Genomic DNA, 15,990 nt, shown 5'->3' with positions numbered 1-15,990 from the left:
ATGGATTTAGACCCAACTACAGCACTGAATCCCTTCTAGCCTCTTTAATCTCAAAGGTCCAACAACTTCACTCCTCCAACAAATTTGCTGTCCTTCTCCAATTCGACCTCTCCGCAGCTTTCGACATTGTCCACCATGACATACTAATCCTCCAACTTTCTGAAATTGGCATAAATTCCACTGTCTTAGATTGGTTCTCAAAATTCTTACGGTCCCGTTCCTACCTCGTTAACATGAAGGGTTCCTCATCCTCCCCTTGGAAACCGATCTGTGGAGTCCCGCAGGGTTCACCTTTATCCCCGATTCTTTTCAATGTCTATATGTCCTCCCTGAAACTCCTCCAACTTTCCACCTCGGAGACACTTTACACCTACGCCGACGACATCCTCGTCCTTATTGAAACCGACTCTAACCTCACCAACCTCTCGGCTAACATCTCATCCTGTATAACAAGTCTACAATCCTGGGCCCTCACTGTTCAAATGAAACTAAATGAGGCCAAAACAAAACTACTTTGGCTCGGCCCAAAACTGGATCAGCTACCCTCCCACATCCCACTTTCCTCTGGCACCAATCTGCAGCTTGAGCACTCTAGTAAAGTTCTGGGAATCATCATTGACTCTACACTGTCCTTTAACGACCACATCAACTCCCTAGTAAAAAAATGCTTTTTCAATCTCCATATGCTAAGAAAAGTTAGATCCTGCTTCCACCAACAACATTTCGCCGTCCTTGTCCAATCCATCATTCTATCCCGACTCGATTACTGCAACTCCATCTTTCTAAGCCTAACAAAGAAAAATCTTCTCAGACTTCAGCGGATTCAGAACACCGCAGCTAAATTAATCTTCGCAAAAGGCAAATTTGACCACGTCTCCCCGCTTCTGTCTAAGCTTCACTGGCTCCCAGTCTTCCTCAGGGTTCGCTACAAATGCGCTTGTCTTACCTTCAAATCTCTTCACGGCATCCTCCCTCCCCTCTTCCCACTATCTTGGCTCTCAAGCACTCACTCCTCCAGATCCACTCAGAAATTCAAACTATCCTTCCCTTCTCTAATTGGCATCTCCCATACAGGAAAACACGGTACTTCCCTCCTCTTCAGGATCACTGAGTTGTGGAACAGCTTTACGGCCCATCTTCGGAGTTCGACCTCCCTCCAACATTTCAGAAAACATCTGAAAACCTGGCTTTTCACCAAAATGTAACCACTTCCTCCCTCTCCACTATTCTATGTACCTCCTCCGTCCTCCTCCGTCCTTGTTCACTTCACCTCTCCCTCCTTCCATTGTAGTTCCTCTTCTTTATTTTTAATCCCTGTAAACCGTGTCGAGCTCCACTTCCGTGGAGATGACGCGGTATATAAACTTAAGGTTTAGTTTAGTTTAGTTTAGTTTAGATTATTCAATGTTTTCCATTCAGGGAACCCAACCTGAATGCAATTGCAACCATTTAAAACTTTGTTTTTTACTAAGACCAAATCTATGTTGCAATTGTGAAAATTCCAGCAGTTTACCTTCCGAAATAACATCATTCAGAGATCTAATGCCTGCAATAATCCATTCCTTCCAAAGGATTTGAGCTCCGCCAATTTTAATCTTGGAGTTTAGCCATAAAGACTGATTAGTTGACTTGTTTATTGGGACAGGTGTTAATTTACTAATAAACCTCAACGTTTTCCAAGTATCCATTAATATCTTATTTTCTATGTATCTTCTAGGCATGTTGATACTTGGAAGATGAACTAAATTTAGGGGAAACAAGGCGCCATTCCAAATATAACCAATCCGGTGCATTATCTATCAGTTCTGGGAGGATCCAATACATACCCTGACGTAAAATATAGGCTTGATGGTACCTATAAAAATTTGGAAAATTTACCTCTCCAGGCAGCATATTCTTAACGCATGGGTGACCTCCAAGCTAACAGAGAGGGAGGAGGGATGGTTGGCCATTAGGAAAATAAATTTTGTAACACAGATTGGCCAAAGTGTCCATCCCGTCTGGAGAAGGCATCCAGACAGTAGCGAGTAGTGAACGTGTGAACTGAGGACCAAGTGGCAGCCTTGCAGATTTCCTCGATGGGCGTGGAACGGAGGAAAGCCACAGAAGCAGCCATAGCTCTGACCCTGTGGGCCGTGACAGCACCTTCCAGTGAGAAACCGGCCCGAGCATAACAGAACGCAATACAGGCAGCAAGCCAGTTGGAAAGTGTCCGTTTAGAGACATGACGACCTGGACAGTTAGGATTGAAGGTCAGAAAGAGCTGAGGGGACGAGCGGTGAGCCCTGGTACGGTCAAGGTAGTATGCAAGGGCACGCTTACAATCCAGCGTGTGCAACGCCTGTTCCCCAGGATGAGAATGGGGTTTAGGGGAAAAGACAGGCAACACAATGGACTGGTTGAGGTGAAAAGCCGAGACCACCTTGGGAAGGAATTTAGGATGGGTACGCAGAACCACCTTGTCATGGTGAAAAACAGTGAACGGTGGATCGGCGACCAGTGCGTGCATCTCACTAACCCTCCTGGCAGAGGTGATGGCAATGAGGAAAAGCACCTTCCATGTTAGAAGTTTGAGCGAAGTTGTGGCAAGAGGCTCAAAAGGGGGTTTCATGAGGGCTGATAAAACCACATTCAGGTCCTAGACGACAGGAGGAGGCTTCAGAGGTGGTTTGACATTGAAGAGGCCTCTCATGAACCGGGAAACCAGTGGATGAGCCGTGAGAGGTTTTCCGAGGATAGGCTCATGAAACGCAGTGATGGCACTGAGGTGGACTCTGATTGAGGTAGACTTGAGGCCAGCGTCGGACAGAGAGAGCAAATAGTCCAGTACAGTTTCCACCGCTAATGAGGTGGGATCGTGATGATGCAGTAGACACCAAGAGGAGAACCGGGTCCACTTCTGATGGTAACATTGGAGGGTGGCCGGTTTCCTGGAGGCATCCAAAATGCGACGGACAGGCTGAGACAGATTCTCTGGAGAGGTCCGCCCGAGAGAAACCAAGCTGTCAGGTGGAGCGAGGACAGGTTGGGATGTAGTAGAGACTGATGCTGCTGTGTAAGTAGAGTAGAAAACACAGGAAGAGGAATGGGCTCCCTGGAGCTGAGCTGGAGCAGGAGGGAGAACCAGTGTTTGCGAGGCCACCGAGGAGCGATGAGAATCATGGTGGCTCTGTCCCTGCGGAGTTTGAATAACGTCTGCAACAGTAGAGGCAGTGGAGGAAAGGCATAGAGGAACTGATCCGTCCAGTCGAGCAGAAATGCATCTGGGGCCAGACGATGAGGAGAGTAGAGTCTGGAGCAGAACTGGGGCAGCTGATGGTTGTGAGGAGCTGCAAAGAGGTCCACCTGAGGAGTGCCCCAGAGAGTGAAGATGGAGTGGAGTGTGGGAGGATCCAAGGTCCACTCATGAGGTTGAAGGATGCGGCTGAGATTGTCGGCCAGGGAGTTCTGTTCGCCCTGGATATAGACGGCCTTGAGGAAGAGACTGCGGGCCGTGGCCCAGGTCCAAATGCGGATGGCCTCCTGACAGAGGAGGGGAGATCCGGTGCCGCCTTGCTTGTTTATGTAATACATGGCGAATTGGTTGTCTGTGCACAGGAGAAGAACCTGAGGGTAGAGAAGGTGCTGGAAGGCCTTGAGAGTATAGAACATGGCTCTCAGTTCCAGGAAATTGATGTGATGTAGACGCTCCTGAGGGGTCCAGAGACCCTGGGTGCGCAGATCTCCCAGGTGAGCTCCACACGCATAGGGGGAGGCATCCGTGGTGATGATCCTGGAGTGAGGGGGCAGATGAAAGAGGAGACCTCTGGAAAGATTTGAGGAGTTCAACCACCATTGAAGAGATTGCTGAAGAGACGATGTCACAGAGATGGGATGAGAAAGAGGATCCGTGGTCTGTGACCATTGGTTGGCCAGAGTCCATTGAGGTGTCCGGAGGTGGAGTCGTGCCAGGGGAAGCACATGGACCGTCGAGGCCATGTGGCCCAGGAGGATCATCATATGCCGAGCTGGAATAGAGCGACAAAGGAGCACCTGACGGCAGAGATGGAGCAGGGTCCGTTTGCGGTCGGAGGGAAGAAACGCCCTCATCAGAGTGGTGTCGAGAACTGCTCCAATGAACTGAAGTTGCTGTGTGGGAAGCAGATGCGACTTGGGGTAGTTGATCTCGAATCCCAGGAGATGGAGGAAAGAGATGGTGTGTTGAGTGGCTTGTAGCACAAGCGGAGACGTAGGTGCTTTCACCAACCAATCGTCCAAGTAGTGGAACACCTGGAGGTTGTGAGACCTGAGGAAGGCCGCCACCACAATAAGGCACTTGGTGAACACCCTGGGCGATGATGCGAGGCCAAAGGGTAGCACTTTGTACTGATCGTGGCGGTGCTGTACCTGAAATCGGAGGTAGCGGCGTGAAGTCAGATGGATTGGAATGTGAGTGTAGGCCTCTTTGAGGTCTAGGGAACATAGCCAGTCATGTTGAGAGAGAAGAGGGTAAAGCGTGGCCAGGGAGAGCATCCTGAACTTTTCCTTGACCAGACACTTGTTGAGGTCCCTGAGATCGAGGATGGGACGGAGGTCTCCCGTCTTCTTGGGTACCAGGAAGTAGCGGGAGTAGAATCCCTGACCCCTTTGGTCTGGGGGAACTTCTTCGATGGCATTGAGAAGAAGGAGGGATTGGATCTCCCTCAGGAGGAATGGAGTTTGGGAGGAATGAGAAGCAGACTCTACGGGAGGATTGTCTGGTGGAAGAGTCTGGAAGTTGAGGGAGTAGCCTTGGCGGATGATGTTGAGTACCCACTGGTCTGATGTGATGACCTCCCAACGGTTGAGAAAAATTGTGAGGCGGCCTCCGATAGGTTGAGGAAGAGGCACCGAGGATTGGAGACTGGCTATGCTCTGGAGAAAAGAGTCAAAAGGGCTGAGATGGTTTTGACTGCGGGAGAGGCTTGGCCGGTTGGTGAGACTGTGAACGTGCTTGAGATTGGTGCTGCTGACGAGGTTGGCGAGGCTGTTGATGCTGAGGCGGGTTGAGGGGTCTGGCCGAAAACCTGTGTTGGTAGGAAGACTGTTGTTTGTAGGGGCGAGCAGGTGGAGTCTTCTTTTTGGGTTTGATCAGGGTATCCCACCTGGTCTCGTGTGCTGAGAGTTTCTGGGTAGTTGAGTCCAGGGACTCCCCAAAGAGTTCATCACCAAGACAAGGTGCATTGGCTAGGCGGTCCTGGTGATTGATATCAAGGTCAGAAACCCTCAGCCAGGCCAAGCGCCTCATGGCGACAGCCATGGCAGAGGCTCGAGAGGTCAGTTCAAAAGAGTCATAAATGGATCTCACCATAAATTTCCGGAGTTGGAGTAAGCTGGAAATTTGCTGTTGAAAAATCGGGATCTTACGCTCAGGGATGTACTTTTGGATGGAGGAGAGTTGTTGCACCAAATGCTTCAGATAGAAGGAGAAGTGGAAGGTGTAATTATTAGCTCTGTTGGCAAGCATGGAATTTTGATAAAGGCGCTTGCCAAATTTATCCATCGTTCTGCCTTCTCTGCCAGGAGGTGTGGAGGCATAGACACTTGAACCCTGGGTTTTCTTTAAGGTGGACTCCACAAGAAGGGATTCATGAGGCAGTTGAGGTTTATCGAACCCCGGGATAGGAATGACCCTGTACAAACTATCCAGTTTTCGAGGGGCACCCGGTACTGTGAGGGGTTTTTCCCAATTCTTGTAAAAAGTTTCCCGTAAGATGTCGTGTACGGGTAACTTTAAAAATTCCTTGGGAGGTTGTTCGAAGTCCAGGGCGTCAAGGAAAGCCTGGGATTTCTTAGAGTTGGACTCTAAAGGGATAGATAGAGCTGCCGACATTTCCCTTAGAAATTTTGTGAACGAGGACTGTTCAGGTTTGGAACTGGTATCGACCATCGAGGGTTCCTCGTCTGTTGATGAAGCCTCATCATCGGTACCGGGTGGGGATTCTTCCCATAAGTCCGGGTCCCTGACATCGGTGTGCACGGGGCGGGACGGTGGTGCGGACGGCTCAGTGTGGCGAGTCTTAGAGAGAGATTTGCCAGAGCGCATCGAGACGGTACCGGGGGGGAAGAAGACCGGTGCCGGTCCTGGTCACGGGGGGGACTGTTGTCGGTCTCGATGTTGGGGAGGGTCTGCATCAGAGCGGGGTTGCACCGGAGGATGAAGTGGTTCAGCCGCGAGTACCGGCATGGAGGTGTTCAACGGTACCGATGGTGTCGACACCGGTGGTATGGTGCGAGGCTCGGGCCGGTCCAGTACCGGAAGGAGCGGGGCCAATATTGCGGGCAACAAGTGCTGGAGTTGCTGTTGAAGTTGTTCCTGCAATTGACTATGGAGTATGGCCGCAATGCGGTCGTCCAGAGGAGGCACCGGTACCGCTTTTTTCTTTTTCGGTACCATAGGTGCCGCTCCATGCCTCGGCGATGAGGAGGCCGATGACGAGGCACTCACCGAGATCGGGGCGGAGCGTTTGCGGGGTCGGCATGATGCCGGGAGGACCGGCATCGCCGGTGTGGCAGGAGGGCGCTCAAGGGAAGTGGAAGGCTTCTTAGCCGGCTTACCTGGTGCCTGCGACCCCGAGGATGGATCAGGCGTCGTCGAAGTAGTCGGTGCCGACTTTTGTGGTGCCAATGACGGCGCGGCCGATTCCATGGCAGACCCGGTACCGAACAGGATGTTCTGTTGGATCTGCCTATTTTTCAATGTACGCTTTTTAAGAGTAGCACAGCGGGTGCAGGTGTCAGCCCGATGCTCTGGACCCAGGCACTGTAGGCACCAATTGTGTGGGTCAGTGAGAGATATCGGGCGTGCACACCGCTGGCACTTCTTAAAGCCCGGCTGAGGGGGCATGAAGGGAAACACGGCCTCCGCAAAATCAAAACCGGAGGCCTGTATGGTGGCAACAGGCCCCGCCGGGGCCGGCCCGAAAAATAAGAGAAAATAAAGTTTTTTCTTTTTTTTTTTTTTTTTTTTTTTACAAAAAAATAACGAAAAAGAAACCCGAAGGGAAAAAGAACAAAAAAGGAAGAGAATTTCGCGAGCGAGAAGGCAAAATCTGAAATTTCAACGGCCGTTGAAACACATGCGTCTTCTTCGCTCCGCGGAAATGAAGAAACTGGGGACCACGCTCTCCTCCGTCGGGCGGGAAGGCACTCGCGCATGCGCGGTGCGGCCAACTAGAACTTTCTAGTTAAAAAGGTCCATACCGGGGCTCCGTCGGTGACGTCACCCATGCGTTAAGAATATGCTGCCTGCTTGTCCTGGGATAACATATGTAATCAATGTATATCCTATGAAATATTCTTTTTTACTGATCATGTGCACCTATCTAAAATGAACAATCATTACTAGACAGTCAAATGATCATTATGGTCGTTTTCTGCAGCCTATAGTGCATAGCTCACAACCAAGGCCTACTACTTACCCCTAAGATTAAGAAAAAAAATAATCTCTAGACTATATAGCGTTTCCCTTCCTTATATGAGCAGTAGAGTACAGGCAGTTCCCGGGTTAAGAACGAGTTCCATGGTCTTAGAGATATTTGGAGCATTGAGATTTAGCATCAAATTACTGCGTCTCAATGGCCACGGATTTAGTCTTGGAGAATGAGATCTACAGTCTCCGAATCTATGAGACAAACTTGGTTTTTTCTCTTACATAGAGCTTTTGGACACCAGTTAGATTACAAAAGTTGAATAGCTCTAAGTCTAATAGATGCTGGCATTGTAATCTCGAAGTAGGGACTCTAGATCATTTATTATTTTATTGTCCCTTTATTTTAGCCTTTTGGAAATCTATTTGGGGGTCAAATAAATTGTTTATTGGAAAACCATGTGGCATTATCTTATGATACAATTCTATTCGGAATATCAATGAGGGCACAGAGTCAAATTTCATCTAACAATAATAAGCTTTTATTGATCATGACAGGAGTCGCCATATAACAAATCACACTTAATTGGAAAAAATAGAAGAGACTCAATTATTGCTTCTGGTGGAATTCATTATGTCACATCTATAAAATGGAAAGATGGAAAGAGCAATTGCTATACAAAGAGGGAACTATAATAATTTTAATAAAATCTGGGGGCCACTGACAAGATATTGTAATGAATAAATACCATTTTTCCATTATAAATGCAATAAGAAGGAAAGTATGGGGGAGGGATTTTATAATTTTATTAAATATTTAGATCAATAATAAAGAAAGCAATGTTACTTACCGTAACAGTTGTTATCCAGGGACAGCAGGCAGCTATTCTCACTAGTGGGTGATGTCATCAGACAGAGCCCGATACGGACGTCTCACAAGCACGTGTTGCTTGTAGAAACTTAAAAGTTTCGAGATGCCCGCACCGCGCATGCGCCGGTGCCTTCCCGCCCGGAGAGCCGGGTGTGTCTCCTCAGTTCAGGTAGCTAGCCTGAGAAGCCAACCCAGGGGAGGTGGGTGGGACGTGAGAATAGCTGCCTGCTGTCCCTGGATAACAACTGTTACGGTAAGTAACATTGCTTTATCCCAGGACAAGCAGGCAGGTATTCTCACTAGTGGGTGACCTCCAAGCTAACCTCAGTGGGATGGAGGGGGAGTTGGCGACTTAAGAGAATAAATTTTTCAACACTGTTTGGCCAAACTGTCCATCCCGTCTGGAGAAAGTATCCAGACAATAATGTGAGGTGAAGGTGTGAACCGAGGACCAAGTGGCAGCCTTACAAATCTCCTCAATTGGTGTTGATCTGAGGAATGCTACTGAGGCTGCCATTGCTCTGACCTTATGGGCTGTGACCTTACAAGGAAGTGATAATCCAGCCTGGGCATAGCAGAAAGAGATACAAGCCGCCATCCAATTAGAGATGGTGCGCTTTGATACGGGTCTTCCCAACTTATTAGGATCGAAGGAGACAGAAAGTTGGGGGGTGGTTCTGTGTGGCTTGGTGCGATCCAGGTAGAAAGCCAAAGCACGTTTACAGTCTAGAGTGTGAAGGGCCGATTCTCCGTGGTGAGAATGGGGCTTAGGGAAGAATACTGGAAGTACGATGGATTGGTTGAGGTGAAATTCGGAGACCACTTTAGGCAGGAATTTCGGGTGAGTGCGGAGGACCACCTTGTCGTGATGAAATACTGTGAATGGTGGGTCCGCCATCAATGCCTGGAATTCGCTGACTCTGCGAGCAGACGTAAGGGCTACAAGAAAAAGCACTTTCCAGGTGAGATACTTAAGAGGAGCCCTGTTGAGCGGTTCAAACGGGGACTTCATGAGATGGGAAAGGACTACATTGAGATCCCAAACTACTGGGGGTGGTTTGAGAGGAGGGTTAACATGAAAGAGCCCTTTCATAAATCTGGCGACCACCGGATGGGCCGAGAGGGGTTTCCCTTGTAGAGGCTGGTGGAAAGCTGCAATAGCGCTCAGGTGGACTCGTATGGATTATCTTATGAGCCCAGATTGAGATAGGTGTAGGAGATAGTCCAGCACGGAGGATAAGGAAGCTCGCTGAGGTTCCTTTGATTTAGAAACACACCATGAGGAGAATCTAGTCCATTTCTGGGAGTAGCATTGCCGAGTGGCGGGCTTCCTGGAAGCCTCCAAGATCTCCCTCACTTCTTGTGAGAATTGGTGAGGGGTTATGTTGAGAGGAACCAAGCTGTCAGGTGGAGAGACTGCAGGTTGGGATGAAGCAGTGATCCTTGATGTTGAGTAAGTAGTGAAGGAAACACTGGAAGTGGTACAGGTTCCCTGCTGCTGAGTTGAAGTAGAAGGGAGAACCAAGGTTGTCTGGGCCACCGAGGAGCTATTAGAATCATGGTGGCCCGTTCGAGTTTCAGCTTGACCAGAGTCTTCTGGATCAGCGGGAATGGTGGGAACGCATATAGAAATCGTTTTCCCCAGTCCAGTAGAAAAGCGTCTGCCTCGAGGCGATGAGGAGTGTAGATCCTGGAGCAAAACTGAGGCAGTTTGGAGTTGTGGGGAGCCGCAAAGAGGTCTATCTGAGGCGTCCCCCACTGTGTGAAGATTTGGTGAAGGGGGCTGGAATGGAGAGTCCATTCGTGAGGTTGTAGAAGACGACTTAGGTTGTCTGCTAAGACGTTGTTCTTCCCCTGAATGTAGACTGCTCTGAGGAAGGCGTTGTGGCGAACCGCCCAGTCCCAGATTCGTAGAGCTTCCTGGCAAAGGAGGGCCGAGCCCGTGCCTCCTTGCTTGTTGATATAATACATGGCGGCCTGGTTGTCTGTGCGAATGAGGATCACCATGTTGTGAAGTAGGTGTTGGAAAGCTTGGAGAGCATTGAAGATGGCTCTGAGCTCCAGTAGATTGATTTGATGTAGTCTGTCCGCACTGGTCCAGAATCCTTGGGTGCGGAGACCATCCAGGTGGGCCCCCCATGCATAGTTCGACGAATCGGTTGTGAGAACTTTCTGATGGGGGGGGGAGAGTGCAACAGCAAACCTCTGGATAGATTCGAAGAGGTCATCCACCAAAGTAGAGACTGCCGAAGAGCAGGTGTGACTACGATGTGTTTGGTTAGTGGATCGGACGTCTGATTCCACTGTGATGCCAGGGTCCACTGGGGGATTCTGAGATGGAGTCTGGCAAAGGGTGTCACATGTACTGTGGAGGCCATGTGGCCTAGGAGCACCATCAGTTGTCTCGCCGGTAGAGTTTGGCGAGTAGACACGAACTGGCAGAGATGAAGAAGAGCCTCCATGCGTTGAAGAGGCAGGAATGCTCGGAGTCGACTGGTGTCCAGGACTGCCCCGATGAAGGGGAGGGACTGGGTGGGTTGTAGGTGAGACTTGGAAAAGTTGATCTCGAAGCCCGAGTTCTGGAGGAGGTAGGTTGTAGCCGAGACCGCCGAAGTGACCTCTGGGGCTGACGGGGCCTTGATGAGCCAGTCGTCGAGGTATGGGAACACCTGTAGACCCCTGTCCCGGAGTGCCGCGGCCACTACCACCAGGCACTTTGTGAAGACTCTGGGGGATGAAGAGAGGCAGAATGGTAGCACTCGATACTGTAGATGCAGATTTCCCACCCGAAATCTGAGGAACTTTCGGGAGGCCAGGTGAATGGGGATATGAGTGTAGGCCTCCTTGAGATCCAGGGAGCATAACCAGTCGTTCTGCTCGAGGAGGGGGTATAGAGAAGCCAGAGTCAGCATACGAAACTTCTCTTTGACCAGGAACTTGTTGAGGGCCCGAAGGTCCAGAATGGGTCGCAGGTCGCCCGTTTTCTTCGGGACGAGGAAGTACCGGGAGTAAAACCCTTGGTTCAATTGGTCTGCCGGGACCGGCTCGACGGCCCGAAGCTGAAGTAAGGTTTGGACTTCCTGAAGAAGAAGGGCGGTCTGTGTCGAGCTTGAAGGATACTCTCTTGGAGGATGGTCCGGGGGGACCCGATGGAAGTGAAGAGAGTATCCGTCTCTTATGATGGTAAGGACCCATAGGTCCGTGGTTATGGCCTCCCATCGATGGTAGAAAAGATGGAGGCGGCCCCCTATGGGAGAGGCTGAGGGGTGCAGAACGGTGTCGGTTATGCTCCCAGGAAGGGAGTCAAAAGGGCTGGGTAGCCTTAGGTGCAGCCGGTGGCTGGGGTTTTTGCTGAGACTTCTGGGGAGGTTGTCTCTTCGCAGGTTGTCTCGCAGCAGGCGTTTGTCGGGGCATGTAACGCCGCTGGTAAATCAGGGGTGGCCTGGAAGGTCGAGACTGTTGAGGTTTGGGTTTGGGCCGCAGGATGGATTGAAAGGATTTTTCGTGATCCGACAGCTTCTTGGTAACAGTTTCGATCGACTCGTCGAACAGGTCAGCTCCCGCACATGGTACGTTGGCGAGTCTGTCTTGGAGGTTGGGATCCATATCGATTGTACGGAGCCATGCCAGGCGGCGCATGGCTACCGCGCTTGCGGCAGCACGTGCCGAGAGTTCGAATGCATCGAAGGAGGATTGCATCAGCTGGAGGCGTAACTGGGAGAGGGAGGCTACCACTTCCTCGAACTCGAATCGAGCTTGGGTGTCTATGAAAGGAGTGAACTTGCGGAGTACCGGCAAGAAGAACCCCAGATAGGAAGAGAAGAAGAAATTGTAGTTCAGCACCCGTGACGCCATCATGGAGTTTTGGTAGAATTTTCTACCGAATTTGTCCATCGTTCTCCCCTCTCGGCCCGGCGGTACAGAGGCGTAGACCTGAGAGGGATGAGAGCGTTTAAGAGAGGACTCGACCAGTAGGGATTGGTGAGAGAGTTGAGGGCCTTCGAACCCTTTATGGTGCACGATGTGGTATCGAGCATCGAGTTTGCTGGGAATCGCCGGTATGGAGTACGGTGTTTCGAAACACTGCATGAAGGTCTGATCCAGCAATTTATGCAGAGGGAGCCGAAGCGACTCCGTTGGAGGGTTAGGTAAATGCATGGTGTCCAGATACTCTTTGGAGTATCGGGAGCCCGTGTCAAGAGTCACATCCAGATCATCCGCCATTTGTCGGAGGAATGATGAGAAAGACAATTGGTCCGCCAGCGTCGGTTTGTGAGACGGGCTGGAGGAGGAAGAGGCCTCCGGGTCCATGGACATTGGGGAATGGCAAGGAGAGTCGGGTACGGGTGTTTCCTCGTACTCCGGTCCCTCCGGTGGGGATACCTCTGATGAGGGGTATCCCATACGTTGCAGTTTTTTCTGCGGTGACACCTCTGAGTGGCGTGCAGAGTGCCAGGATGAGTGTCTGGATCGATGTCCCTCTCGGTGGCGGGACGGAGATCGGGATCGTCTGTGCATCGCATGGTCTCCCGAGGCCCCCAAGTGATGGATAGGGCTGGAAGCGGTGGATCGTAACAGGGGTTGCGATGCAGATTCTTGCGATGCTACCCAAGTCTGGTAAGGAGTGCGGAAGAACTCTTCCTGACTATGCCCAGGGCTTTGATTATCGATCGGAGGTCTGGTCCCATGTTGGCGCGGAGGCGTAATGGGCTCTAATGGCGGCATATCCGTAAGCGAGGCTTGCCGCATGGGCATCGCCGCCCTCCCCCGTTCGTCCTCGTCGGTTGTCGAGGTCGAACGGCGTGGGGGAGGGGGAGGGGGCGGACCACCCCTTTGGACCGGTACCGGGAGGTCACCCTGTATGGCAGCGATGAGCCCGGGTCCGATGGTCTGCATGAGCTCAACGAATTGGGCTTCCAGCATGGACCGTAGCGAAGCCGATAAGGAGGGATCCGCACCGAAAGGGGGTCCTCCTGCACGGGCATCGCGTTCCTTCGAGGTCGAGTGCTTCTGCTTGGTAGCTTTCGGCACTTTGATGACCACTGGTGGTACTGTGGAAGGAAGAGGTACCTGAACCGAGGGGACCGGGGCCGGCACCGACGTCGAGCTCGTGGATGGTGTCGGGATGAACGATGCCGGTTTCACCACACTCGATGCCGGAGGGGTCGATACCGGTTTCGCACGAACCGGGGAGGTATCAGATGAAGTGGAAGCTGAAGGATCCTTGGCTGCGTCCATCTTGAACATCGACTCCCACAGTAGGCAACGCCGTTTGAATGAGCGTGCCGTAAGGGTAGAGCAAGGCCTGCACGATTTCGGAATGTGGTCAGGACCAAGACACTGCAAACAGCGTCGGTGCGGGTCCGTGAGTGAAATCGCGCGTTGGCACTTGCTGCACTTTTTAAACCCGGTGATTGGCCGGGACATAGGCCGGAAAATCTCCGCCGCGAGGTCGAAGCCAGTAGGCCTGAGCCACGTGGCCGGCCCGTTCGACCCGCCGGAGGAAATAATCTTCTTTTTTTTTTTTTTTTTTGAAAAAGAAATGTACTACAATTAAAATAAAAGAAAGCAAAAGCGAAAAAACGCGGAAAAGGAAGGCAAATTTAACTGAATTCAGCTAGCGCATGATGAAGTTGAACTTCTCAGCTCCGCGGAAAGAAAAGAACTGAGGAGACACGCCCGGCTCTCCGGGCGGGAAGGCACCGGCGCATGCGCGGTGCGGGCATCTCGAAACTTTTAAGTTTCTACAAGCAACACGTGCTTGTGAGACGTCCGTATCGGGCTCTGTCTGATGACATCACCCACTAGTGAGAATACCTGCCTGCTTGTCCTGGGATAATATTGTATATGAGCTTTGTGAACACATAGGTTATAGTTGGATTGGGAGGGAATGGGTTAAAATTTTTATTGTTTTAATGTTGAATATGATAGAGATTCAAGTGTTGTATTCAATTCAATTTAACTGTTATCTATTCTTACACTTGTAAGATGTAAAATGAATAAAGATTAAAAAAAAAAAAAAGAATGAGTTCCATTTTTTTAAAAAACTGAATTTGTATGCAACTTGGAGAAATTGGGATTCGAAGGTAACCACTGCCTCCTTACCAGGGTCGCTGTCCGAACTGGTCTCCGCTTTCTTAGCCACAGTTTTCTGTCCTGAAGACACAGGTGTAATAGGAGTGGCTTTAGCTACAGAAGAAAACAAGCCAGATTTAGAAAAGTAGTTTAAGAGTGCAACAGAGAGAGTCAGTGAGCAGGACTAACACTTCTGCAAGCAACATGAACAAAAAGCATCAGGTCCAAATACATGAAACCCCTGAAAAAATTCACTCACTAGACTTTCTCACCCTGAGACTAGAGAATAGGTCCTCTGGCAATTTTAATCAGCACATTCTAATACACCAGTGTATTGCAAACTGTGTGAAGAGTACAGGGAGTATCAACTTCCCTGACTTCAGATTATATCCCCACAAACTAAGTTACTCTAAAATCTCACAGCAATTCCAGCATGTGGGCCTTTGATTTTGTAGCCTGTCCCACAGTCATGGAATTACAAGAGCCAAGCACTATTTACGAGCAATCTACTCAAGAGCTGCTTTCCAAGAACTGCAATTGGTTGTACACCTTTGACTACCTCACATTTAATTCGCTTCTTCCTCCCCCCACTTAAAGACTGCAAGTGTTATTTCAGCTGAACTTCCAACTCCTCCATATGCTCAAGGAGCAGACAGCTAAGCCATATATCCTGTTCAGCAGGGTTTATGGCAGGGGTAGGGAACTTCGGTTCTCGAGGGCCGTAATCCAGTCGGGTTTTCAGGATTTCCCCAATGAATATGCATGAGATCTATTTGCATGCACTGCTTTCAATGCATATTCACTGGGGAAATCCTGAAAACCTGACTGGATTACAGCCCTCAAGGACCAGAGTTCCCTACCCCTGGTTTATGGATATCATCACTGGTTACACACCTGGTGGCCCTTTCTTGGGCAAAGGTGCCTCATCTTCACTGCTGCTCTCAGAGTTGTCCGAGTTGCTGCTTTGTTCCTTTTTTTTATTCGGTGTCATTTTGGCTGATGGAGTTTTCACCGTGGTCTTCACCGTGGCTTTTTTTTGTTTAGCACCTGGAGGTGGCACAGCATTGTATGGTCCTACAAGTTAAGAGACAGATTAATAAGCAGCCCCCCTGCAATAACAGTCTCCTACCACCTGAGCTCCATTATCTATGCCCATCACTCAGTGCTGACAGTTTAATCCTGAGTTCCATTCAGCCCACTGCAGAAAGACATCACTAAGAGATCAGGCTCCTCTGTTATACTGCAACACAATGTTGTTTAAAGTTGAAAAATTGCAAGAGGATCTTGTGAGACTGAGTCAAAATGGCAGATGATGTTTAATGTAAACAAGTGCAAAGTGATGCATGTGGGAATGAGGAACCCGAACTATAGCTATGTGATACAGGGTTCCATGTTAGGAGTCACTGCCCAGGAAATATCTAGGTGTCATTGTTGAGGAAAAGTTGAAGCTCTTGGCTCAGGCTTTGGCAGCAGCTAAGAAAGTAAATAGAATATTAGGAATTATCAGGAAAAGAATGGGAAAACAAAGATGAAAATGTTATTATGCCTTTGTATTGCTCGTTGGTGCAGCTGTATCTTGAACTGTTTGCCCTGGATTGGTAGCATAAAATATTGCTACTCCTTGGGTTTTGGCCAGGTACTAGTGACCTGGATTGGT

General features: G+C 49.9%; 1 protein-coding gene across 2 annotated transcripts in view; it reads right to left on the bottom strand.

Annotated features, from left to right (window-relative positions):
* The window catches only part of NOLC1 (nucleolar and coiled-body phosphoprotein 1), a 184,936-nt gene that overhangs the window by 29,810 nt on the left and 139,136 nt on the right, over positions 1-15,990 (bottom strand). For both annotated transcript variants that reach the window (XM_033942768.1, XM_033942767.1), the window contains exons 6-7: positions 15,228-15,407; positions 14,364-14,447 (exon numbers count right to left, since the gene is read on the bottom strand). In XM_033942768.1, coding sequence (XP_033798659.1) covers positions 14,364-14,447; positions 15,228-15,407 — 264 coding nt within the window. The remainder of the gene's footprint in view (positions 1-14,363; positions 14,448-15,227; positions 15,408-15,990) is intronic.

This window comes from Geotrypetes seraphini, chromosome 4, assembly GCF_902459505.1.
Source record: "Geotrypetes seraphini chromosome 4, aGeoSer1.1, whole genome shotgun sequence".
Lineage (NCBI taxonomy): Eukaryota > Metazoa > Chordata > Amphibia > Gymnophiona > Dermophiidae > Geotrypetes > Geotrypetes seraphini.
This window is presented reverse-complemented; position numbering and strand designations above follow the sequence as displayed.